The 27,675-nt window shown below is 36.1% G+C and overlaps 1 protein-coding gene across 2 annotated transcripts; it reads left to right on the top strand.

Moving 5' to 3' along the window:
• The first annotated feature begins 67 nt into the window (after positions 1-67).
• On the top strand, positions 68-27,620 carry CKMT2 (creatine kinase, mitochondrial 2). Of its 2 annotated transcripts, none has more exons than XM_070938797.1 (11): positions 68-158; positions 8,088-8,209; positions 8,571-8,755; positions 10,628-10,826; positions 13,691-13,786; positions 15,328-15,549; positions 17,102-17,187; positions 20,950-21,073; positions 23,128-23,262; positions 23,465-23,590; positions 26,899-27,620. In XM_070938797.1, exons 3-11 carry the CDS (start codon positions 8,604-8,606, stop codon positions 27,016-27,018), a joined length of 1,260 nt encoding a protein of 419 aa, XP_070794898.1. In that variant the 5' UTR covers positions 68-158; positions 8,088-8,209; positions 8,571-8,603; the 3' UTR covers positions 27,019-27,620. The 2 variants fall into 2 exon arrangements, with proteins under 2 accessions (XP_070794898.1, XP_070794899.1); XM_070938798.1 differs by lacking the exon at positions 68-158 and adding an exon at positions 879-942.
• The last annotated feature ends 55 nt before the right edge of the window (positions 27,621-27,675 follow it).

The raw sequence follows: 27,675 nt of genomic DNA, 5'->3' as shown, positions 1-27,675 counted from the left end.
AATGGTTAAAGATATTTTTCTCCTCAGTCGTCCCTCCCCATTTTTCATCTTTCACTTTGCTTCTCATGTGACCTATAATTTTGCTGCCACACGAACTTCAGTTTCCTTTACACTTCCTGACTGCTGGCAAACAGGACTTGTGTCACTTCAGCTTCAAGGTCAGTTGTGTTTGCAACTTTTTATTTACCATTGCTGTGACATTTCAAACAGATGGGTTATTTTAAAAATGAACTCAAAATGCTGCTAATTGAAGCCTTGGAAGAAATCATATTTAATCACTTGCATATCTGTGCAGAAAACTGTGATGGATACTTATCATGTTTCTATTCTAAATAGTGATCCTGAAATAAATAAGTTAAATACTTGAATGTCAAATTTGTTGTATGCAAATAGCAATAATGTTTCTATAGACAATCTGTTGAGCAGGCAATTTAAAAATGTCATGGCTGCCCATAAATGTCTTCTATTAAGAAGTGAGACTGAAATGTTATTGTCAATGTTTTATTACTAGAGGAAAGTTGCTTGGTATCCAGACTTATTTTTGGCTAGCATGCTCTGTATCTTTTCAAACTAGCCTTCTATAAAGACCATTGCTTTATGAATTTTATTTTATCGATTTCAAAAAAATCCCATAATAATATAATCAGATACTGGAGATTACAACAAGTTAGATTTTGCTTGGTTGCAATTTTCAGCCCTAAACTCTTGACAGTTCAGTAAAAAAACCTAGCTTTTCACACTTCTTAATGTTAATGGAAAGAAAAACAAACAGTGACAACAAAAAATATCACCAATTATTTATCCGGCACATTCCTTTAAATGACTTATCATTTGACATGCAGTTTGTAAATGCAGTATGCTTAATTTGACACCACAGCACACAGAATCTGAGTGAACAACTGTCCTGGAAAATATTCCCAATATAGGAGATGACAATTCAAGGTCAGTTTAGAAATTCCTGGTGAAAGCCATAAGTGGATTTTGCATGTGTCTGCTTAAATAGCAAATGGGGGATATTGAGATCAGCAGGATTGGGGGAGGGGAACAAAGAATTTTACTGCTTGATCCACAGTAAGAACTGTGCAGTCCAATTTATGTGATATGTGAAGCTCAGATTGCAAGACTTGGCACCCTATCTGAAACAGAAAATGAGATTTGACACTGATGACCTCTCAAATGGAATAGTAAGGTGGCCAAATAGTTTTACCAAACTAACTTCGCTAGTCATATGTTAGATTTCTTTAGTATAAGAGTGATATTTAGAATGTCCCACTATATTTCTCTTCTCTTAGTTGGTCTCTCAATAATGTAAAGTCCTATAAATATTTTTCAGCACTTAATTTCTTTGAGAGACAGAGAGTAATTGTACATAGTATAACCTCTGATTTAAAAGTTACTTTTGGTGGCATATGGGAGATATTTCAATACTTGTTTTCCAAACTTTTGGAAGTAGCCTCTATTAAATCTTTAGCGCAGGCTGGTGAACATATTTTTTTGGTTCAAAAGTAAGAAGAAATAGGTATATGAAAACATGGATAATAGTTTTTAAAAAAGGCTAGAGAAAGATGAATGTTTTCTAATATGTCACTTGCTATGTTGCTTTCAATTTCTTTAACTTTTTCTCTCAAGTTAAAAATGTTGCTGGAGAAAAAAAGCAATTAAATTTGCTCAAAGTTTTCATTTCTCTTTTGTGACAGTCAGTATCAGCTTGAAAGGTCACAACAACAAATTAGTTCCAGGGGCAGCTTTTGAAATCAGTGTACAAAATTAAAGTATTGTGCTTTGTTCCATCAGCTGCATTCTCTGCAAATTACATTGCCATGAAACCAGTTGTTTCGACTTTAGAATGGGCATCCCATAAATCCTGGTGAAAAATATAGGTTATATTGATTTTTTTTAAAGAAAAAATACAACTATTTTAAAGTAGTAAAGGAACTTGTGCTTAGTAACTATTATTGTCTTAGTCGGCCTGAATGTTTCAGCCACATCTCTTTAAATTTTGTCCTATGTGTTTCAGGGTACAAATTATCTTGAATAATATTTGGAGTGGGATTAAAACTCTGGGCACTCTCTTTGCATACCAACAGAAAGTCTAATAATTAACATAATTTGAAATAGAGCTAGGAAAGAATTCTGCTTGAAATTTTGGAAATGGGATGCCCAGCAAAGTAGGAAAGACCTTTCTCTTCTGGGTGGAATCAAGATGAGTTAAATTACAACATCTATTGTACTAATCTGATCATCCAGAGAGTATCATGTTGGGGAAGGCTAATACAGAGTATTGAACCCTAAGGACCCATGGTTTAATTCAAGGCAAGCAGCTTTCTGTACTCCAATCTTTAAGCAATTTTGTGATGATTACAATTACAGAAGATTTTGTCAAACTATACTCATTTTTTTGAAACAGAGCTCAGCTTTGAAAAGGCTATTTTTCCTACTTGGGTTTGAACTATAGGAAGAGATATAGTGCTTCACTGAGTCTGAGAAGTGTATAGAATAAATGTACAGAATGCCTTTAAAACTATTTTTACATTGATTGTATACATGTACTGCATACAGAAGAAAACAAGACCTTGATTTATATATGCAATTTCTCTTTATTTTTTTCAATATGTACGTGATTTTTTCTAAAATGTGTAAAAGGGACAAGGATATCTAACATTAGAAGTCATTTGAAAGAAAGAAATCAGAAGTCATTGAAAAGAAAGTCTAGGGATGACATCATAGCAGTGGTTCAATATTTGAGGGGCTGCAACAAAGTAGAGGGGGATAACCGATTCTACAAAGCACCTGAAGGCAGAACAGAAGGCATTGGATGGAAACTAATCAAAGAGTGAAGAAACCTAAAACTACGAAGAAATTTCCTGTCAGTGAGGACCACTGATTCCATTAATCAGTGGAACAGCTTGCCTCCAAAAGTTGTGGGTGCTCCAACACTGGAGATTTTTAATAAGAGATTGGATAACAATTTGTCTATAATGGTATAGGGCAGGAACAGCAACCTGTGGCTCTGGAGCTGCATGTGGCTCTTTCACCCCTCTGCTGCGGCTCCCTGTCACTCAAAATATGCATCACAACCGCCGATATGCAATATGCCAGCACATGATTTATTAAGCTTTTCAACCCCCGGTAGGCCAGCCATGGATAAATCCAAAAAAAGAAAAGTTTCAGAAGAAAACAGAACGTTTAATTCAACTACATATGCTAGTTTTGTGGCCACTCAAGAAATAGTCAGGCACGGAAAGGGTTTTGTGGCTCCCGGTGTTTTCTTTTCTGTGGGAAATGGGTCCAAATGGCTCTTTGAATGTTTAAGGTTGCAGACCCCTGGTATAGGGCTTCCTGCTTGAATGGGAGTTGGACTAGAAGACCTCCAAGGTCCCTTTCAACTCTGTTAGTTTTGTTCTGTTCTATTTTTAAAAACTTGAGTTAATAGATATAATCAATATTATGGCATACAGGACAATGTTTCTTTCTCATTTTCCTTTCTTCCTTTAGATTCTGAAAGCTAGTGATAAAAAAAAAAAAGAAATGTGTTGGTTGTTGAAAAATTGTACATGCAAAGAGTTGGCATCTTTTTCTTATGCAGATTAACACTATTATGGCTTTTACTTTAGGGCATCAGGATACATCACAATAAAAGACAAACCATCATTCTTTTCAACAATATAATCAAAAGAACTTTCTGGGAGTAATTTCATATAATATTTTAATTGATGAGTATACTTATAGTAAAAAAAATGAGGAAATCAGCCAACTGCAATGCACATTAGTCTGTAAAGGATAGGAAAAGGAGTATCCTGAGCTATCAATGTCCATGGTCCTGTTCCTGAACTCGGAGCCATCTTCATTCCTGTCTTGGATTCTAGAAGTTACTCCCTTTACTACTATTTCCAGCTATCTGATTTGAGCTATAGGCTTTTGTAATTATGTATTTGCAGTAATGGATATCACTACAAATCAGGTTAGGTTAGATTAGATTACATTAGGTTTAGGCCATTGCACAGTAATGTCCCAGTCAAGAAGCTTTGATTGATATGAAAAAAAGAAAATTCAGTGTCTCTCTATGAACATGCATACCTAAAATCTCTTTAGGATAGGAAATTCTTATAAAGAAAACTGTCCATTTTTTTCTTTAGCTTTGCAAAGAAGCTAACCAGTGCCTTACTGAAATTTTCCAGATGACTTTGTACTCTAGACAGTTTCCTCATCTTTAAATTTCAGTTCTTCTCCTGAAAATAATATAAACAGTTCTAACAGTTTCAAACCCCTGAGCTGTCAGATGAAAATATTTTTGAACTTACTTCTTTTTAAGTTCATGAAAAGAATCCTGTTCACTTCAGTAAGCATTTAGAGATGGATTGAGGTGCATTTTTAAAAGAAAAAAATACAGATTACATCATATTTGAGATGTTTGTTACTGTAAACAAGAAGGACTATTTATATTGTCAGTTTTAAATCAACGTGCCTTAAAAGAATGGCTCTACATACCCAGAATGATATTCTGTTTTGAGATAGAAATATTATGCAAAACAAAGAAAAAAAAGAAAAGTGGTAAGCCGAAGAGATTAAAGTTAAAAAAAAGAAAGGCAGAATATAAAATAAAAAAAGGGAAATAGCTAAATCTAGCTTCATAAAATGACCCTGTGGATATTAACCTCCACTATGCATCAATGTCTTTGGTGAACTGAGATTGAACTGACCAGCTCAAGGTGTCAGCCTTGTAAAATAGTGCAGAGAGAAGCATACTCAGAAGTATTAATTCTAACTGTATTGCAAAGTTACATTAACAGAATCTCACACCTTTACAGTCCAAGAAACTAAGGAGCGTCCCTTCTAATACATTTGCCATGTCCCCATTCCTTCTGTAGACTTAGCTGCAACTTGTCTGACCATTGTCCAAACTGTGCTGCTTCCTCCTGTCTTCCAAAGTTATTCCCACATACCATTATACAAGGTTACCCAGCTGGTTTTGTACAAACGATGGGACTCAAACGCTCCCAATTTCTAGCCCAGTGTCTTAACCACTACATTAATCCCACCAACAGTAAAAATAATATTAGACAGGTTTCTTGCATTTTGGCCAGTATGCCACAAATGCAATTAAAACCCAGTTTTACCCCAAAGATGCTCATTCTATTCTATTCTATTCTATTCTATTCTATTCTATTCTATTCTATTCTATTCTATTCTATTCTATTCTATTCTATTCTATTCTATTCTATTCTATTCTATTCTAGACACTACCACACTATCACCCATATCCCACTAAATAGATGGTACAGTATATGCAATGTGTTGAGACACACAAAACATAGTACTAATATTTTATCACCTTCCTTTCTTAATTTATGAATGTCTGATGAAACCTTTCTCCGGTCCTTATTTTTAGAATAATAATAATAAAAAATTATACACACTGACTTTTTAAAGGTATGCGGCTGGGAAAAATTCTTGATAAAATTACCACATTTTAATATTTTATCTTTATGTCATCATGGAAAGAATTGAACTATTATCATATATGTAGGCATTTTTATCCCTATGTAATAGGCTATAAAATAAGTCTATAACTTATACAAATATACTTAGCACATGATACAGCATTGCAACAATCTTTGTGATAAACAACCGTGTTTCCCCGAAAATTAGACCCTGTCTTATATTTTTTTGAACCCTGAAATAAGCGCTTGGCCTTATTGCCATGTACTCAAAAGTCCGATTGGGCTTATTATCAGGGGATGTCTTATTTTGGGGGAAACAGGGTATTAAAATGGAATAATTTTCTTACTATATTTATTTCATTTTATTCACTATTATATAAAATAATAATTAGAATAATTTATAAACTGAAAACATACAGGAATGATCTTAAAATATTTAGCTGAATATTACTTTACTCCAGCACTGAACATTTTCAGCAATATTTTATTGCTTCTAAATTTTCAAATGTACAACATGGACATTTAAAGCATAGCAATTTATTAATGGTTTCTTCTGACACAATTATAAATTAGATTCATTTCCAGTAGCTCAGAGATATGAACAATTTCTTTCTCCAGGTTAGTTTAAGCCAAATTTTCTATTGAACTACAAAAATCGCTGACCTGGAACTTTTTCTTACGTTCAATGGGTCAGTGCTTCTTCTTGGTGATCAAGTGTTGACAGGTGATTGTGTGCACAGGACACAGAAATAGTTTGATTAGTTTTCAGATGTCCTTTGCCCTGAAAACTAATGGAAGCCAGATATCAAAAAGTTTAATATGGATAAAGCACAAGCTTCAATGCTGACCTACACCATGATAGGTAATAAGTAAAGAAGTATCAAAAGCACGGATTGCATTTCTAATACAGCAGAATCTTAAAGCTAAAAACTTTTCTAACCAAAGGAAATTACCAAATAGTAGTTACATCACGGTATCAGTAAAGCAAGAACTTGACAGTATTACCAGGATTACCTATTACTAGGCTAGAAAGATTGGTATTTAAGAATGGACTCTTCTTGTACAACACAATGAAATTTCACTAAAGCTTCAAGCAAACTTGTCTAAGAAATGACTAAATACAGGGGAGAAATTGGGACAAACTAAACAGCTAATTTGATGATTCTGGTAAAGAAAATGTGTATAAGATTGTTTCCTTTTTTCTTTCTTCAATCTACAACAGACTCTTATTGTGATGCTAGATTGTTGCCCCTGGATGTAATGTAACACTGGAAGCTTTTGTCCAAGAGTAATGAACAAATTTTCCTACGTGAAGAAAAATGTATAAGTGCAGTGGAGGTTTCAAACAGTATTCTCTATTTTAGACTGGCAACATATAGAGATTAAGCTCTAAAATATGCTTAGCATCATTTGAAGCATTAAGCAAGCAAACAAATATTGTCAATTTAAAACGATTCTTATGGAGAGAGAGAATTTACCTTTGCAGAATCCATGCCAACTTTTCTTTAGCAAGGCTTAGGGATTTTTAAAAATTATTATTACCATTTCTGCAATTTTCTAGGACAAATAGTTTTTGTTACTGGAACACTTGAAGCTTTTGAGTGGCAATCAATACTAGTTTCATATCTGGTTTCAACCCCCCCCCCCAAAATGCCTGGGTTGCTTGGACAGATGACCTGCACAGGAGGAATACACCTTAATTGGATCTTAATTGGATCTGAAAGCTGCCAATCTAGAATATTTCCATCTTTTGAGCATTCAGATTTGCTGGCTCTAAACAGTCCATGTAGACATGGCCCATTAGTTGACTCTGATAAAGGCAGAATAGAGGAAGCATGATTAGTATACTAGTAGCATTCAACACTAATTCCTTGGATTTCACCCACTGACTTTAAATAATAATACCGTAGAATATATAGACTTCTATAAAGCCCATAAAGGTTCATCAGTTAAAGGCGCTAAACTTGCCAGCTGGAAAGCTGACAGGCCAGGTTTCGAAACCTGAGCACTGTGAGAGAGATGAGCTCCTGTTACTTTCCCTAGCTGATGCCCATGTAGCAGTTTGAAAGCATGCAAATGTGAGTAGATAAATAGGTACCACTTCAGTTGGAAGATAACAGTGTTCCTTGCGCCTCGGCATATCGTCATGCAGGCCACATGATCATGGAAATGCCTTTGGACAATGCTAGCTCCCTTGGATAAGAAACAGAGATTAGCATTGCCTTGAGTCAGACACAACTATACAGGGGAAACTTACCATTACCCATGGAGTCTACCTACTAGCTTTAAGGCTGAGCAGAAATCCTCTAAAGCCACTCTAGAAGGTCCTGGTGGTGAGAGCAGACTAGCACCTCCTAGTCCAGCTCCAGATAATAATTCAGCAGGAAAATTCAGAAAGTTGAATAAGGTATTATTTAGAGCCAGTCAAAAAGTTGTGCTATCTATGGTGGAGCAACAATTGACATTATACTTCTGCTACATCGTATCAATGTGTCTTGTACCAAAACCCACAAAACTATTTTGGCACATGAGGTAGAAAATGTTAGAGGTACCTCTCCTGATCTTTGGAAGAAACACCTGATGTATAACAAATGATATAATTGACAACTTACTTTTCTTCTTTCATCATACTTCTTTCATCATAAGAACCGAGGTGGCACAGTGGTTAGAGCGCAGTACTGCAGCTACTTCAGCTGACTGCTAGTTCAGCAGATCAGCGGATCAAATCTCACCGGCTCAAGGTTGACTCAGCCTTCCATCCTTCCGAGGTGCGTAAAATAAGGACCCAGATTGTTAGGGGGCAATATGCTATTTAGTATACTGTCTTTGGTGTAAGCCACCCAGAGTCCTCGGAGAGTGGGCGGCATAGAAATATGACTAATAATAATACTGAAAATCTGCTGCATTACAGTAAGACTGATGGTTACATTGTATACAAGGTAGATATAACATATTCCAATTACGTTCAGCTTTTCCATTGCCCTATGTTTTTTAAATTATTGACTGCCATGAAAGAAGAATCCTACAAAGAATGCAGTTTGACTGGATGAACATTGTGCTGTGTTTGTTCTACTAAGTATATATATATATATATGCTTCTGATCTCTCTGGTTTTCACTTTTTTGACAGCGGGCATCTTTCAAAAAGATTAGCTGAGAAACAATGGCTAATACATTTGCACGACTCCTGGTTGGTCGAAGAACTGCTGTTTTAGTTGCAACAGTCAGTACTGGAGCTGTGGCTACTGGATACTTTTTAAATCAGCAAAATGTGAAAGCTGAATCTTTTGGACATAAGAAATTATTTCCTCCCAGGTAATAATTTGATTCAGATACATGAAAATACATTAGTCTGAAAATCTTAAAATATCTGTTAAACATTCTCTACAGTAAGAAGGAATATCCATAATAAAGTTTTTAATTTTTTTTTTTAAAAAAGAAAGAATAGCATTTACAGTGACTATGAAATTTGACAATGGATGTAGAAACCCAGGAGGAAGGGAAAATATTTCCCAGGATGCAAAGGGAACTAGGAATATGGGAAATATAGCAGGCCAAAAGCCTTGCCAATAAAGTAATGGAGAAGAGTGAAATCTTAAATTGTTGCCAAATATCTCATTCATAAACTGAGGGGATGAAAAGTCAAATAGAGAAAATTATTATTGAGTATGAGGTGAAATGAATGGGAAAACAGAAGCTGAATATAAAAAGTTGTTTCAGATTAGTGATTTTGGCACAAATCCAATGCTACTGTTATAAATTAGAGCTATCGTGCTTTCTCTACAATATGCAGGTGCTATTAATATATAATAATAATAATAATAATAATAATAATAATAATAATAATAATAATAATAATTTTATTTCTATACCGCCCTTCTCCCGAAGGACTCAGGGCGGTGTACAGCCTATTTAAAAACACAAGACAAACATCAATTTAAAATTTAAAATTATTAAATAAATTTGGCTCCATTTAAAACCCCAGAAATTTAAAATACCCCAATTTAAAATTATTATGTCGATAGCCTGGCCTGGCGGAACAACAGGGTCTTCAGTGCACAGCGAAATACCCGAAGGTCGGGGATCTTGCGTATTTACGTATTTACGTATTAATATGATTAGAAGAATGTCTTTATTTAGAAATACACTATTAAATTTCATAAGACCTGCTATTTTACAAGTGTATACAAGATTCTAATCTAAAACTTTTGTAATAATTAATAGGTAGTATTATTCATTTCACTGATATCCCATTTTTCTCCAAGTGATATCTTTTATTTAATCTCTATAATAACTCTATGAGATAGGTAAGATTGAGAGTGGCTAAATGGTCTGTTTTCACTTAATTAAATCATAATTGGCTGGCATACAGTAATTGGGCAACCTATTAGTCTTCTGTTAAAATCCGATTTGTAATATTAGGATGCAAAATATCCATATCTGGATATCTAATCTGGTTGGGTTAGATCTGGGGAGACCCAGGTCCTAATCTCATTCAGCCATAAGGCTCATTGGATCTTTCTGGGTCAGCCACTATGATCCATATTGCAAGATAGGTGTGAAGATAAAATTCAGCCTTGTAAAGCTGCCTTGTATCCCTAGAAGAAAGATGGGATGGAAATGTCATAAAGAAATAAAATGTAAACAGACATAATAAAACTACACTTACTTCAGGGGTGGGTTCTACTTACCTTTACTACCGGTTCTCAGCAGGGCGAAACGCTTCTGTATGCGCAGAAGCATTTTGATGACGTCGGGGTCGGTGGGTGGAGCCTCCTGCCGGTTTTACTATTGGTTCTATAGAACTGGTGCAAACTGGGGGCAACCCACCACTGACTTACTCATATCAGTTATTTCTTCAGTTCATGCATGTTGTTCTGGAAGTGAAAAAGAAAGACACAAATATGTATTTCCCCCCCTTTCCATCTGTCCAAGTGCTGCCATTCTTGACTGAAACTAACTGCAGTTAGTTTCTCCAAAGTCACACTGTTGGGCTGTTTTTCCCAAACTACCAAATTCATTGGAAAATATTTATACAGGCTGCTTTTCATTCTTAAAGGCATCCAAGACTTGTAGAATAGTAAGGTGCTGATTGAATGCCTAGGCCACAGTTTCTATTAATGAAGTGGTAAATAGAAACAAGCATTTCCTGCTCAATACAAAAGCTTTACATTTCTTTTTACCCAGTGCAGACTACCCTGATCTTCGCAAACATAACAACTGCATGGCTGAGTGCCTCACTCCAACAATCTATGCCAAACTGAGAGACAAGATGACTCCCGGTGGCTACACACTGGATCAGTGCATCCAAACTGGTGTTGATAATCCTGGACATCCTTTCATTAAAACAGTGGGCATGGTCGCAGGAGATGAAGAATCCTATGAGGTGAAACAGTTTGTATCATATAACAGGGTCTCTTCAACATCTTCATTTACTTCATAAAAACATTAGAGAATGATCGATGCTATTGGAAGAAATATCCATCTGGTTCAGTTCCAAGCTGGGAGAAAATGGAGGCTGGAGGCTGATTGGAAAGATGGTTTAATGATTAAGCAGAACCACATGGTTGTTTCTGAGCAGCTGACCCCATGGAGTTGAGAGGGGGGGTGTTATACCTTCTCTGAGCTTTGCACTTGAGCTTCCTGTTCCTGTGCAAGAACATGTATTCTATTGACTGTTGTAGGGGTTATGCAGGGGTCATAGCTGGCTCTATAGATTGTCTGAGCTCCCAGATTTGGTTGAAGTTTGGACTGCTGAGATGATGCAATGAAGAGGCTTTTGTTCTGAAAAGGTGTTAAGCAATTCCTGTTATGGTTTAATGGTTTTGTCCTGGTTTGGAACTTGAGTGAGGGTTAATCCTATCACTCTGCCTTTGTTCAGACTTTGCTGCAGGGAGTAATGGATTATCAAATCTGTATTTGTAAAAGCTGCCCCAGATCAGTATCTGCTTGGGGGTAGGGAGCTGGGGCTCTGAGTTTGCCTCCCTTAAGATTTTTTATTTCTTTTTTAGGGGAAATATTTTATCTTGCCTTTTTTTTAAATTATTCCTCAACATATTTCATTCTTCTAGGAGGATGTGTGTGTGGCTTCCCACAATGCATCGCACATAGGCAGGCTTTTAGGAAGACAAAAGAGATCAGCACAAAATTCAAGCTGTGGGATTAATCCTGATATTTTGTTTTGTCTTTGGGGAAATTTGCAGAAGTTTTGTTTTTTTTTTTAAATCTGACTGGATGAAATTTAGTGAAGGGGAAAAAAAACCAGCATTAAAGATATACTCTGCATAACCATGTCTTGGATAATAAAATGCAGCACGGAAGGCAACATATATTGGCTTCCAGTAGCTGATTTGTCTGCTCAGCTTAAAATTGAGCCACCTTGTCTATGAAATGAAGTAAAAGTCTGTTATAAAAGTATCCAGCTACTCTCACATGAAAGATCAGCTATGTAAATAGTTACATCCACATTATTATGCATTTTCTATAGACCATTAGAATATTAAATAATGAACAACCAGTGTCCAAACCAAAAGCTGAGATTTCAACACCTTAATAATACAAGTATGTATTGACATACTTAGTTTAACAAGAGACAGGAGGAGGCATCACAAAATCTAAATGGAAGCCTATATGTAAATATATATGTGTGTGTTTTTAATAAAGAATCCTCTTAAAATATTTATGCACTAATTTTCTGGGTTCAGAATAGGAACAGTAGACTCTTATTTTATTTATTATCTTCCTATAATAACAGAACCCAACACTTTACTGTTTGGCAGAATAAAATAAGCAGAGGCAGTGCAATGTCTCCTGGGTTTGCCTGAAGTATATAACAGCGTGATCAGATATAACTTCTCTTTGCCAAAAGCTCCATAGCAGAGCTTGCACTGCTCCCGGGAAACAGGAGGAAATAAATAATTCCTGTAGATTTTCAAAACAAATGTTTCCAAAGCTTTATAGAGACTAGGAAAGGGTGGCAAACCTGCTGTGAGTGTTCCTCTATTTTTTTTCTCCTTATTAAATCAACGCAATGGAAGAAAGAGGGGTCTCAAAGTGCCTGGGAAGTTTATTAAACAATAAACTTTTCTCTGGCACATTGCAGCCCATTGTGCCCTGCCCCTTTTCATTTATTTCTTATTAAACTTGAACAAAGTAACCAGAGTGAACACTCCAGGGGTGGGTTCTACTTACCTTTACTACCGGTTCGCAACAGGATCGTGCATTCGCATGTGCAGATCACCGATGATGACATCCGGGGTGGTGGGTGTGGCCTCCCCCCAGTTCTACTACCGGTTCTTGTGAACCGGTCCGAACCAGGCGCAACCCACCACCCATTATCTTAAAATGTGATAATGGGTCTTTTGGTTTTTGCTTTTGTTTAGTAGTTCCAAGAACAGCCTTGGAATCCTGTTTAGTAAATATCTTCCTTTCTATTTAAGTATCCTCTGTGATATTTTAGGTAGGGAATACCAAAAGCATTTCTTAAACTTGATTTTGACTCCAGATTTCTTCCCACTTTTAAAAATTATGGAGACCCCAAAACAGCTTTTGTTTGTATGAATTATATTTATTAATATTAATTATATTAAAAATTAAAACTGATGCATTTGCTGCTTCTAACATTTCTCATGATTGTTTGATGGCATTTTAATAGTGTATTAAAATCAATGAGCATAGGCTGGCAAATAATTTTTATTTTGTGGGCCCCTGACAGAATCTTGGGGGAACACCCCCCTCCGAGGTCCCAGGCCCATATTTTAAGAAACATTGATCTAGAAGATGGTCAATGATTCAATACAGCATTCAGACTTCAAAGTAAAACCACCCAAGAATTTTCCCCATTCCCTAAGTTTAGGTTTCTGCATCAATCACCTATCAGTGTGGTCAAAGCTTTCTTTCCCCAGAATGCTTGAAGCCAAAATTTAAATGAGGCTAACTAATCAATATATTGTAGAATTCCTGGAGCTGAGATACCACAATACAATTGAGGAAGTCAATCTGGCATTTGTTAAAAATTATTCAAAACAAGTCAGCTTCAAAAAAGTACCAAGAAAGTTAAGAATGTTTGTGGTTGTTTTATATTATTGAGAATTTTGTGCAGTTCTTTAGACTGATTTACAAACATAGATGGCCTGAACAAAATAAATAATCTACAAAATAAATGATTAAGAAATAAAAAGAAAGCACATGGGGGGGGAAATTAAATACAAAGTAAACGGGAGAAAATCATATACTTTATTGACTTGACAGGTATTTGCTGCGATTTTTGATCCTGTTATCAAAGTAAGACATAATGGATATGACCCAAAACTAATGAAGCATCATACTGACTTGGATTCTTCAAAGGTAGGACCTAACTTAAGTCTTAAATAAAAAAAAAATCTGAAGACAAAACTGATTTGAGAATAGCCGTAAAAAAATATTATGATTCTGAATAGTATTTCAGTACTATCTTCTCAAAAATTATTTTACGACAGCTAGAAGAATAGGACCAAGTGAAACATATCACAAGCCAAACCAGATAAAATTCCCTTAACAAACTAACAAAAATGTGTGCTACATTAAAGCAACTATAGGATACTCAGCAAGTGTCCTCTTAGCGCTACAAATGGATAATCCACATTTATCTGCATTGTGTGTTTTTATCCCGCCATCTGCTCCAAAGCTGCTCTGTGATGGGAGGTAATTCATATGGGAGATATGACATGCATAACTTGCAGTTATAAAAAGTATATAAGTACCTTTATTCTGAATAGTTACACACTTTTCCCAGGTTTAAAATGAAAAGAAAAACCAAAAAAACCAAACCTCCTAAATTTCTGACTGAAATACTCCTAGATTATACCTGCTTTATTTTCCAGATTTGTTCCCTCACTTCCAAATCCAAAACCAATTTTCTCCATATTCCTATCCAGCCATTTCAGGGTTTTTGTCCTGAGTTACAAATAATATTGATATTCCAGATTTTAATTGATTAATATCTATTTTTACTCTGTGCTGTCAGATGTCTCTCTAGAATACTAGTATGGTATCATTTTAAATGTTGGACATTACATGCAGAAAGTGGATGGGTCTAGGATGAAAACTACATTTGTTTTAATTTAATTTACATTAAATGAATTAAATAAAAACTCCCCATGTGTTTAGTGGGGAACATATATTTGTTTAATTATTTCTAAATTCTGTTACTTCATTGTTACAATTTAATAGGAAAATTAAATCTAGATTGTATGTATAGATATGTGTGTAGCCATTAAAGGAGATTGTCCATTCCTGCTGCATTTATTTTGTGTCAGGATGTGTATTCTCCTGTAACCCTGTGTGTTGTAAAACAGAAAACAAGGTAAGAGATTGTTATTGACACAAAATAAATGCAGCAGGAATGGACAAACTCATCTGCAAAGAAAAAAGGGAGAGTCAAGATGGGGAAACAACTCCAAAATTGAAGCCAGCTCCTTTTACACATGCCAGGTAATTCCCCATAAAAGTAGGGGCAGGGCTTTGATAATGAACATGGTTTCCATACTAATTGTTTTAACTCCTGTAGATGCCCTGATAGAAAGACCAAGTCCACTGCTGAAATAACAAAGTAGACAGCAATTTTGTGATGAATAATTGAATGAAGTATACAAATTGCTAATTCAAATGGTTACATTTTCTCATGAAGAAAAGTTAACTAATGATGGCTGTTTTTAAATTCAGAGTGAGGTGTTGTAGATCTCCTCCTAGAGGCATTGTAATAACATTGTTAATCTTGGTATCACACAACTGACTGAAATAAAGATTAGGGTTCTTGCTCATCAAAATATGTTGGGCTGATCCTGAGTATTTTTGGGTATAATTCACAACTGTCTCAATATATTTTCAAACTATTTGATTTTGGACAGATTGCCCAAGGGCAATTCGATGAGCGTTATGTTTTATCCTCCCGTGTACGCACGGGACGAAGTGTTCGTGGCCTGAGCCTCCCTCCCGCCTGCTCCAGGGCAGAGAGAAGAGCTGTTGAGAATGTCGTTGTCACTGCCTTGTCTGGGCTGAAACGAGACCTGGCTGGAAAATATTATAGTCTGACAACTATGTCTGAAAAGGAGCAACAACAGCTAATTGATGTAAGTTTAATTGCAAACCTGGGAGTTGAATATAGGTAACAAGGCTATGATTAATAATGTGGAGAGTCTCTCTTGAAGTAATTCCTGGAGATTACATGGACACGGATATGAAGACATGGAACTAATTGTCCTTGCATTCTTCTGGGCCTTTCAGTTTCCCAGTTTTATCTATAATTCTGTTTTCTTGGGGCCCTCCAATGATTCTGCTTGGTTTTTCTGAGATCAACCAAGGTTGGTTAGGCGGATTAGGTAAGAGAATTACTCTGGGGCAGGGAGGGTTAATTTGGTTCTGATAGAATTAGACTAGTGGTTCCCAACGTGGGCCCCACACCCCACAGGGGAGCAATTTGATTTTTAATGGGGGCAGTTTGAACCTTGTTTAAATCAAGTTAATGGCCTTTTAGGCTTCCTCCGTGTGAGTAGAGTTCACTTTTTGAATAAAGTAAGAATTATATGTCATGGTGGGGGGTATCAAGATTTTAGAGATCCTTAGGTGGGGCATGTCCAAAAAAAGGTTGGGAACCACTGAATTAGACAAAGAGCTGGTGTTCACCCTGGTTATGTCTAAAGAATCAGGAGAAAAAAGGGTGCAGTCTCCATTTTGCTGGTTAGATTTATTTTCTTTACCACACTAGAATATAACAAAGTGTTTGTTGCCTGTTGAATATCAACTAATCAACATTTTCCAGCTGGAATTGATTTTTCTTCCCCCTCATCACAATATAAGCAAATTATGCATTCTGATAAGATCCAAGCAATATTAAACACACATGAATATATACACACTAACAGAACTCTTTTATTTGTGGAATTCTGGAAACAATATCTCAAACAATAAAATAGAGTTATTTTAACCACAAATAACTCTAGAAAGTATGCAAGAATTCATAATCCATTGATTTAAAAATGTGAATTGAAAATTTGAAATATATTTATGTGAGGGCCTGGGTAGAATGAGGGTTAAAAATAAATGTAAAAATAAAATGCAAATACACTGCAGTCGTAAGAACACTTAGGAAATGTGTTAATGAACAGACTTGTAAGTACACATAAAACAAAACTGAGTTGTAACTGAGGGATTAACCAGAAAGGAAAACAGAATTAATCAGCAAAAGCAATATCAAAAGATTAGAATAAATTAGTTTTTTATTTCTATTGTTATTTTAATAAGCCTTGTGTCTCAAAAAATCTTATTTGTGGGTATTGATTAACTAAATATTATGTAAAAACAGTAGGTGTGACTCAAATTTTATTCGATGATTCCTTAAAATTAATTTAACCCTATGTTGAATTTAAAGCATAATTTAATTTTATTTTAAAATACTTTTTAATACTTTAATAGTTTCTTTCTATCTTAGCATGTTCCAATTCTTTACAAAACTTTAAAACTACATGAAATTAAAAACATAGGAAACACAGCCTTTTATTTCCAGGGGGAAAAAACAAGTATTATTTTTCTGCACTCTTCAACTCTCTGAACTGATTCACCATTATAATTCAACTTTTTTCTTTTTTTTTCTTTCCCCCTGCCTTGAATTATGCTGGTCTCCAGGACCATTTCCTATTTGATAAGCCAGTTTCCCCTTTGTTAACGTGTGCTGGAATGGCCCGTGACTGGCCAGATGCCAGAGGAATATGGTACGAAATGTGAGATGTGCACGTTTTCAATGTGAAGAAATAATTATACTAGTTTCTAACTCAGTTGCTGCTATTCCTAATTCTGAGCACATGCTTGGCATACACAGTCTCTTCTTTCAGTACATAATCTTTAATCTTGCAATCGGCAATATTCTGGTGGCCATGAGTGACTTTTGACCAGCTGCCAGAAATTTGGATGGGTGGTGTGAGAAGGGAGAATTCAGGAATGTTGTTTTTGTTTTGTTTTGAATAGAGTATTCCAGAGTTTACATTACAATGTCTCATTCTTTCTCACCTCAATATGGCAGGAAACTACTTTGAATTTTCATCAATCATGGTCAGAGAGAACACCAAGGACCATCAAAAAGGGTGTTTTTAGGGCTGCCCATGGCCCTAGCCCCCCCTTTTTTTAATTAAAAACATCTTGTGATCAAAGATGCAACAATAACAAAAAAAGAAAAGAAAATAAATTAGGGATTTGGACCCTTTTCTTTGTTTCTATTCTTAATTGTCAAGAAATATCTAATAAAGTTCATAGATATATTCTGGGGCATGATTTCAATACCTTGCTTGCACTAATGCATGTGTGTGTGACTACATATGTGTATAGATGCTAATTGTTTGGTATTTGTAGACTTCCTGTGTTAAAAACAGGGTGAGGGAGTACAACTCTACCATAATATTTTCCTGGGTTGTCTGGTGAGATTGAGCCATGGGCATCATTTTAACATTGTCTGGTCAACCTATCAGGCTGTGTCTAGAAGGTAATGCTGGGCAAATGTTGTTCAACATTTTCATGAAACTGTAGAGGGAACTTCATACTAATGTCTCCTAGCCCTATTGCTCCTTATTATTTACTTCACATTGCCTAATCCTGATAATGGGCTATATCGGGGTGGGCAAATATGGTCCCTTTATGACCTGTGGACTTCAACTCCCAGAATTCCTGAGCCAGCTTGGGCTATATGATAAATCAGCCTGAAATTAAATCCAGACAACTATTGTTGGTTGATAAAAACTGGACTTGGATATTGTTGTTCCTTCAGTTTTGGATGGGGCTACTATTTTCTGTTAAACAGTAGGAGGTTTTGACAGTTCTCTTGTTTTTCCACTCTTACTGCATTTGCTGGTGGCAGCTATGAAGCTAAGAACCATCTTTGCACAGTCACTTCTATTGCATTAAACTGTTTCTTCTTAACCAGTAGGCTCTGGTGCAATGTCATAGTTATTGCAGCGTAGTCCATTGAAGGTAACTTGTACTATCCCATAGGGTTTAGCTTTGAAGTTAGTCTAATGTTGTTTTACTTTTTCTATTTTACTGATCTCACTTTGAACTGCTCAGGGTTGTGGTTTATAAGATGGACAACCATGTTAGTCTTTAACATAAAAATAAACTGTATAGATATACAAGTATAGTATCTGAGGGACCTTCTGCTGCACTATGCAACATGCAAGGTACAAGGTTCATATAATACTTACACAAAACAACCTGCATTAATTGGCCAACTGCTTTTTTTCTTCTTTTGTTCAATCTTTCCAGTTCTTAGAGACTGTCCCTGCAATTATCTTGGCAAGGTTTTTCAGAAGTGGTTTGCCATTGCCTGCTTCCTAGGGCTAAGGGAAAATGATTGGGGCCAAGGTCACCCAGCTGGTAGCTTTGTGCCTAGGCTGGGATGAGAACTCATGGTCTCCCAGTTTCTAGCCTAATGCCTTAATTGCTACAACAAGCTGGCTTTCACCAACTGTTTACTAACCTTTGTTTAATGTATTTATATTGATTGAGCTTTTAAGCCTTAAGCAATTTAGGATCTGACTATCCAAATTTCTACTTCATATGCTGCAAAACTGTCTTATTGTGAAGATCTGCCCAAGAGGGTCTTTTGAAGATGCTACTGTCAGAAGTTTCCTTTAATCCTGTTACTTCCAGGCTTGGCAGTTGCAATTGCCCACTGCCCCAATATTGAGAAAATCTGCCAAGACACATCATTTCCTTCAAATGATTGTTACACGATTTTATTTATTTACTGTTCGTTTCAATTTATATTTTAAACCTCTTATGTTCTAGTTTTGTTTCTACATTTTTTAAGCTGCCCCAAACGCTCACTAGATCAGACAAGCTGGGTATAAATCAAACACATAGTAAATTAATTAGTCCCAGCTGCACCGGAGAGAGTATTCAAGTGATATTTTTCTTTTGCCTTACAGTGTTCTGAACACTGGCAGGGAATGCCAAAGAAATTTCTATGCCAACCCTCTGTAACAAGACTAGCAGCAACAAGCAGATCATGTGTGAAGTCAACTGACACTAAAGTGCAGCTAAAGCAGGCGGGATGTCAGAATGTGTGGGCAGAACAGGCAGGGAGTAAACAATCCAAGTCTCAAAGGTGCCAGCTGATGAGCCATCGTCAGCCATTGAAAATGCAACCTTGGACTTTGAATTAGAAATCTTAACGGTAGTGGAATTTATCTTGGTAGAATGAAATAGAAATATTTTGAAAGAAAAGAGTGGGAAAAAATATCCAGCCTCTGTTTTATTATATTCAACGGAATACCTTCACTTGTCTGCTTCATCAAGTTTTAAATCATCTTAAAGATAAACATAATAAACAAATGTTCCCCTTAAATCAATTTTTCCTTGCATAGTTACATGATATTCTCCATTATTTTAATTCTTATTCTCTAATGTGTGCTACTCAGCCTGTTGCAAATAGTAATGTTAATACCTAGTAATCTTGTGTTCATCCCTTTTCATATTACATAATTATTCTGTCACTCCTGCTATTAAAAAGTTCTTATAATCCCCGCTTTGCCACATCCAACTGATGGCACCCCAATACTCTGACAATACTTTTTGCAATTCCCATTAAAGGATCTCTTAAGGGGTCTTAAGAGAGCAACTGTTTTTTCCTTGTGCAGAATTAATATTACTCTCTAGTAGAGAAGGAACAACTTTTCAAAAAAGGTCTTAGGCATTATCTGGTGCAATGTTTCTTAACCTTGGTGACTTTAAGATGTGTGGACTTAAATTCCCAGGATTCCACAGCCATATTCTGAGAGTTTTGGGATTTGAAGTCTGCACATTTAAGGTTGCCAACCCTTAGAAACACTGTTAGTTTTGTGCTGCCCTGAATACCTTGATTACTTTAAAGAGAATGGACAGAATGCAGAAGACACTTCTCTCAGACAACATGCTATTTCTGACCCGGATGCTGTTATACCTTGCAGTAGGACTCTCACTTATGATAAATCTGTATTTCACTGAAATTTCCTCCATTTCTGTACCAGTTCTTCCCTGGATTTTTCAACAAACAAGTCAGTTTAGAGAAAATTTAGATAAAGATGATGTATCTCCCAACATTCCTATTTCATAATGTTTTAAACTTGAGAGACAGGTTCATCTTCTTCCATTCAAAACGCTCCTCCATGCTTTCCCATTTCCAGTTCCCATAGCAGCATAAGCCTCATATTGCCTTTATTTCAAAATGTTCTAGTATGGCAGCAGTTCACTACCAGTAGGATTAGAGCTGTAATGGTGTTACTTTTTATATAACTTTGGAAATTTGGGATTGTGTGGTTGCTAGTCAAGACAGGAATGCAGCTTTGGGGATCTTGAGTTACCCTTATTTTTGATGCCACCATGAAAGTCCCAACGTGATAAATAACAAAAGGGAAAGGTAAAATGAATGGACCAACATCTGTGAAGATGGTTTTGAAGTTTTCTGTGACCAGAACACTAATGAATTGTGCACATCTCTCAACCAGGCACAACAATGATAAAACATTCCTCATCTGGATCAATGAAGAGGATCACATTAGGGTGATCTCCATGGAAAAAGGCGGCAACATGAAACGGGTTTTTGAAAGATTTTGTCGTGGATTGATAGAGGTGGATGCTTTTCTTTGACTGTTAAAAATGTATTTTTAGATTTTAATATAAGATCCATTTGTGCTTTTATGTTATTGCTGCTAATTTTTCTTTTTGTTGTATGTGATACCATTTGAATAAAGCAGAATCCTATAGTAGCAGAGTTATGGCCTTTTAAACTACAGTGAGGTAATTAGTACAAGCAGCAAATACTGCATAGAAATATAGGAGCTGTTTCTTCAATTTATTGCCCCCCCCTTTTTTAGAATAAGACAGTAGGTACCACACAGCCTGTACTGTGCTCTGCAAATCAACTTGTTTCTCTCAAGTTGGGAGGGATCAGTGACTTTACTGTTGTTAAGGAAGATTTGAAACTCAGTCAAATCAAGTGAAATAGAATTCGGGCAAAAATGTCACACACCAGCTCTTCAGCTAAAGGAAGGGTGTCAAACTTGCAGCCCACGGGCCGGATGCATCACGCACTGGCCACGCCCACTGCCATTTTAACAAAGGGGGAAAAGTTATGATACATCACATGATGACAACATGATGCCACAAATTTGACATGCCTGACCTAAACAGTTTTAGGATGATATATATTTAATGCTGTTATACCGCTTGTTTAAAATTGACCTGAAATCTAAGATTTTTGTTTTTTGCTTGGAATTTTACTTTGTCTGAAGGATCATTCAAATTGTCATTTTTCATTCACATTATGAAATAGTATCACGTACTCAAAAAGTTTTCTAAGTTTAAATCAATGTAGATTTTCTTATAATTTCAGTGAAAATATCAGATTGGCTCAAGTACAAACAAATTGCATGTGAAAGTCAATCAAGTTGTTATCTACAAAGCAATGAAAGCTATGAGGAAAGAATATAAATATAAATTATATATTTAATTATAAACAATTAAATATAAAATTTATATATATGATACACACACAGAGACAAAACACCATATTTAATTCTTTTCTTATAGCTTTAATTACTTTGTAGATAACAACCTTGATTAGCTTTCAAATGAAATCTATTTCATTTTATATGTATTTATGTATGTATGTACCGGTATGTATGTATGTTTGTATGTATGTATGTATGTATGTAATGTTTCCATCTTTGTCAGACAGGTTGGTTAAAAAAAATAGGGAATATTGCTATATTTTTAATTGCAGCAATGATTTTAATATGCATATAGGTTTAAATTGTGACTGAACCAGATTTCAGGAGGCAGGGTTTGAAGTCTTACAAAGTACAAGTAGCAAGAATTGTGTTAAAATGGCCTCCACCTCTCTGTGCGATAAAAGCAACTCTTCTAACATGCTGCTTGCAACAAAATAGAATAGAATTCTTTATTGGGCAAGTGTGATTGGACACACAAGGAATTTGTCTTTGGTGCATACGCTCTCAGTGTACATAAAAAGACAAGATAAACTCATCAAGAGGCACAGGTCACAACACCCAGTGACAGTCATACGGTACAATAAGCAAACAAATCATACTAGGAAACAATCAATATCAATATCAATTGCAAGGATATAAGCAACAAAGTTAGTTTTTTTATTTTAAAATATACTGCATTATTGTGTACTGTGCCATTTGTTCAGGTTAATCATCATAAGCAAATTACACTGTTTATTATATTAAATGATGAGCTAAAATTCATATAATGGCAACAGATTTTATTAAGTAAGCCTACGGCGAGAATAACTGAAAATGAGCTGATACATTTCTCAGCTGTGATAAAGCTTTAAACAGCCGAGAAATCAAGATTATACATTTTAGCATCCTTATCTCTAAATGGAAGCCCTGACTAAAATCAGTAGTGTTGTCCTTTAAACTGAAACATGTAGTGTGAAGATCTAATATAGGTTTCTATCTGGCCTCTGAAGCTTTAGCTCTATTTCTATGCTTTATGGATTTATCTGATAGATAAAATGTCCTTATTCTATTTGCAGCAGACTGTTGAAGCTTGTGAATTTGACAAACAACAGTCTGGATACAGACAACTAGTACTGTGCACAGATGGCATGTTAATATGGTATGGTGATTCATTGAATTTTATTTTCTTTCCAGGTTGAGAGGTTAATTAAAGAACAAGGATGGGAATTTATGTGGAATGAACACTTAGGATTTGTCCTGACCTGTCCATCTAATCTAGGAACTGGATTACGTGCAGGAGTTCATGTTAAACTTCCAAAACTTAGCAAAGTAAGTAAGCAATTTATATGACTCCTAAACATAAAAAAATCTTTTGCGATGACTGTAAAATCAATCCAGAAAAGTAAAACAGTGGCGATGTACCTCCTTCCTCTTAAATGGTTTAATTAGATGAACAAGTGTTTACAAACATGCATGTTGCAAAAAAAGGCTCAGTATTTTTGTTTTCAAGTAATTGTTTCTTACATTGTAGGATCCCAGATTTTCAAAGATCCTGGAAAACCTGAGACTTCAGAAGCGTGGCACAGGTGGAGTTGATACAGCGGCTGTAGCAGATGTGTATGATATTTCCAACCTAGATCGCATGGGCCGATCAGAGGTAAGTTTCTGCCTAGTTTTTTTTAAATAGGGCCCAACGCTGAAGAGAAACAATTATTTACCTAAGTGTCTGAATGTCTATGCAGATTCTCAGTCATTCAGGTTACCGTTATCCCAAAGGTGCTTTTTCAAGAGGTAACTGGACTTTCTGGTTTTTCTTTGAAGACGTTTCGCTTCTCATTCAAGAAGCTTCTTCAGCTCTCACTGGATGGTGGGGAATTTTGGACAAAGAGGACCTCTGGTTTGAAAGAGGGGTCAAAGAGGCCATCTACTTCCAAATTGAACAGCCCTCTTTCAACAGAGGGGGAGGGATAGGACATCATCTATCTCCAGTCTACAACACAGTCCTTTCAACAGTTCCAAGATGGCTCCACACCCATTTGCACCACTAAGGTGACTCTGATGACACAGATAAACTCTAGGGGGCCTTAATGACTCGCTAAAAGAATGCAAATGACCAGCTGTCTGCAAGGAGTATAAATCCTTCCATTCCCCACCATCCAGTCAGAGCTGAACAAGCTTCTTGGATGAGAAGCAAAATGTCTTCAAAGAAAAACCAAAAAGTCTTGAAAAAGCACCTTTGGGACTAAGTGTCTGAAAGTATAAGCATATCAATGATATATTCGCTTATATGAGGAAGAATCCCCACCCAACGTAGTGATTTCTGAGCTGACAGTTATACTGGCCCTGAGTGTGTGTGTGATGGAGCTTGTGTCTTAGCTGTGCTTTCTATGATACTCTAGCAGGTATGTTATCTTAACTTTTGGTTTATTTTTAGCAACCTGCATACAGTTTTATTCATTTTAAAGTTGTGTGCCATTCAGAGTTCTATATATCAGATAGGCGGCGATATAAAATAAATAAATAAATACCGTAACATATCTGTGGATAATATTAAGGAAAATAAAATCACAAAAGGCTGTAATTTTTTGTATGATATTTGAAAAAGTATATAAATGTGATTAACTGAATCTATTCATTGCAAAAGGGATTTCCAATGCCCACAATTCTACTATTCACTGGTTGTTCCTGTCTTTCTATTCTGTATCTCTAACATATTTGTTTATTGCTGACCTCTAAATTTCTTTTGTCTTAAATCCTATGTGCCCTGATTGTCATTCTTCATAGAGCAATACTCCTACATAATTCCATGTCACATATAAATGCCTAACTCCCAGACCATCCACTGCCTGGTACAGCAAGAGTTAACACACACACCCTCTCCCTCACCACAGCTCCTCCTTACCTTTAGCCACACCTCCTGGGTACTTAAGGGGCACACACGAGGGCATTGGGCAGTTCTACGGCAACATCTGTAAGAGAGCAGAGTTGGACAAATAAATATCAATGACTCTGAGTATCTTTGGGCTAGATCCTGTTGGATTAACATTCCAACAGTTTTCAAATCTTTTTTACTTTCTGGTTTCTATTTCTCTTCTGTCAAAGTCTGTTTCTCCACCTTTCCACTCATATGTTCCCACCTGAGCTTCCTGGCTCTTCTCTTCTTTCAAATCTTTGATTCAGATTAAGGAAACAGCTAGAAGAACTTTTTCCTCATGCCAGTGTCAGGCAAAAAAGAAGCATGCCTCTTGTGCCCTAGTTTGCACTATCTCTGTTTCTTTGATTCTGTTTATTCCCCCAGGCAGACATCTTCCCCAATGTTCCCCTACCTGCTTGATTGGGAGCTGATGTTTGATTGGCAAATCGATCATCTTGACACGGGAGAAGGACGAGAAGGCAGGAGAAGGAAGGAAAAAGCCATGGGGCTTATAGTCTTCTCTGGTAGCCTATCCTTCCACAAAAATGATTTTAAAAATCAGAAGTAAAAATCACTAATGTCTCTTTCCACTTAGGTTTTATCATACATAAAAGATTTTATCATACATATTCTTGAAAAAATATACTTTACACCCTTCCATTTATTTTACACATATGCCATTTTCCTCATAGGCTACAATCACAAAAAACATACAAAAAAATCTTCCTCCAAACAGAAGAAAGGGCCAGAATCACAGATATGTGAAAACCCTTATTCAGCTAATGAAATTTGGTCTGTATTTACCCATTAGAGATACGGATAATGATGTATAATTAAACCATGAATAATGATGGATACCTGAATAATTAAACATCCACATGCAGTATTCCTACATGGAATAATATTTATTCTGAGGAGGACAATCTATCAGGGAAAACTAAGTGTAAAATTACAACCAAAATTGAATATTTCTGCTCTTAATTGTAAGGTTTTCCAATGCTGTTAATTCTTCACCCTTTTGATTTCTCCTATTTTGAGGACCACTTTTCCAAATAAAAATGAACATTAGTGTTCCAGTGTCTTTTTAAAAATTATACCACCCCTTATTCATGCCCTCAACTCAAATAAACAAACTTTGGGCAGACATACCCCTTCATCCTCATTCACCAGATCTCAGTGACACAGACCAGGCCCTCCCACTCCTGTGTATTAATCTAGCATTTCCACATTTTAGGATCGTGATGGCAAACCTATGGCACTGGTGCCACAGGTGGCACGTGGAGCCATAATCTGTGGGCACACGAGCATTGCCCTACTCAGCTCCAGCATGCATATGCACACTGGCCAGCTAATTTTCAGACTCACCTGAAGTCGGGAAATGGGCTGTTTCCGGCCTCTGGAGGACCTCTAGGGGGGAAGAGAAGGCCGTTTTCGACCTCCCCAGGCTCCAAGAAAGCCTCTGGAGCCTGGGGAGGTGAAAAACGGGCCTACTGGGTCCACTGTGCCATTGCGTACCAAAAGCAGGGGTAGCGCAGGGGGTGTGTGGCCCATTGAATTATGGGTATGGGTACATGCGTGCACTATCCCTCCTGCATTATCCCCGCTTTTGGCACACAACGGCAAAAAGGTTAGCCATCCCTGATTTAGGATTTTCAAAAGACAAAAGAAAGGACTACATACTATTACCTTTTAAAGGCTTTATCTGAGAGGCAAGCTACACACATTTTTTTTAAAAAAACCTTGTCGTTTACATCTTTCTAGATTTAACCACTTTGTATTATAAGTGTATGCTTGCACTTTACTTCCATGTTCTAACTTAGTTTTCTTCCACATGGCCAATTTCAATACACATAGTATGTCAAAATGACAAGAGATAGATTATTCACAATATACTTTTCTCCTAGAACTAAGAAATGGCATAGTCTAGGAAGAATGGTAAAGTATAATTTACTGAATATATAATAAACTTTGTGGTAAATATTATCAATAGAGCTACCTGATCTTCTTATAGCTTCATAATCTAATATCAGAAACCTTTACTTTTATTTCAGGTGGAACTTGTCCAGTTAGTCATTGATGGTGTGAACTATATGGTTGAGTGTGAAAAGAAGCTGGAGAGAGGTCAAGACATCAAGATACCACCACCACTGCCTCAGTTTGGCAAGAAATAAAACTGCTTCCAGTGATTATCATCTGACTGGAAATATGTCTTTGGGGGGGGGTGACTATGTATTCTATGTTCCTTTACAATATTAAAGAGAAATATGGGTAACATTTTTCTTCATATAGGTACCTATTAATCAGGGTGTTGGTCAGGGTTGCTGAGAAGAAGACAAGAATGTAAGATATGGAAATGTGCAGAATACAAATGGTTATAAACATCATTGCTGAAGAGTAAGGTTGTATTTGAAGATTAGTAGTCATGGAGCATTTCCCTATGCTTAATTTCATAAAGCAATCTCATTTCCTTTCTTTTCCTTTCCTTTCCCCAACTATTTCTTCCAATGTCCTTATTCCATTCATTTTGTTCACATTTTCATCTTTCTTTAATCCTTCCTCTTACCCAGCTCCATTACCTCCCTTCCCCCCCACCCCCTGTTTCTGGACACCAATATGCTTATGTTTTCCTCCCTACACTTCCTTTGAGTAGGGGAAAAAAGTATGTTAAATATTGGTTGTTCTCATTTTAGATAAGCACAAATTAATGTAATATATTATTATATGTAAAATTAGATCTTAGTGGAATGTTAAATAAATATTTTCTGATGCCTCAGATGCTACATATCTTTTCAATTCATTTTTAAAAATACATGAGTTATTCACATAGA

The sequence above is a fragment of the Pituophis catenifer genome, unplaced genomic scaffold (assembly GCF_029215685.1).
Source record: "Pituophis catenifer annectens isolate HBS135680 unplaced genomic scaffold, rPitCat1.0.hap2 SCAF_2, whole genome shotgun sequence".
In the NCBI taxonomy this organism is placed as follows: domain Eukaryota; kingdom Metazoa; phylum Chordata; class Lepidosauria; order Squamata; family Colubridae; genus Pituophis; species Pituophis catenifer.
This window is presented reverse-complemented; position numbering and strand designations above follow the sequence as displayed.

What these genes read in the sequence shown, in the direction of transcription:
- CKMT2 (XM_070938797.1), top strand. Translation starts at nt 8,604, where the DNA reads ATGGCTAATACATTTGCACGACTCCTGGTTGGTCGAAGAACTGCTGTT. An exon ending in CTGACTTGGATTCTTCAAAG is followed by an intron (nt 13,787 to 15,327) that starts GTAGGACCTAAC and finishes GATTTTGGACAG; the next exon opens with ATTGCCCAAGGGCAATTCGA. An exon ending in CCAGATGCCAGAGGAATATG is followed by an intron (nt 17,188 to 20,949) that starts GTACGAAATGTG and finishes TCTCTCAACCAG; the next exon opens with GCACAACAATGATAAAACAT.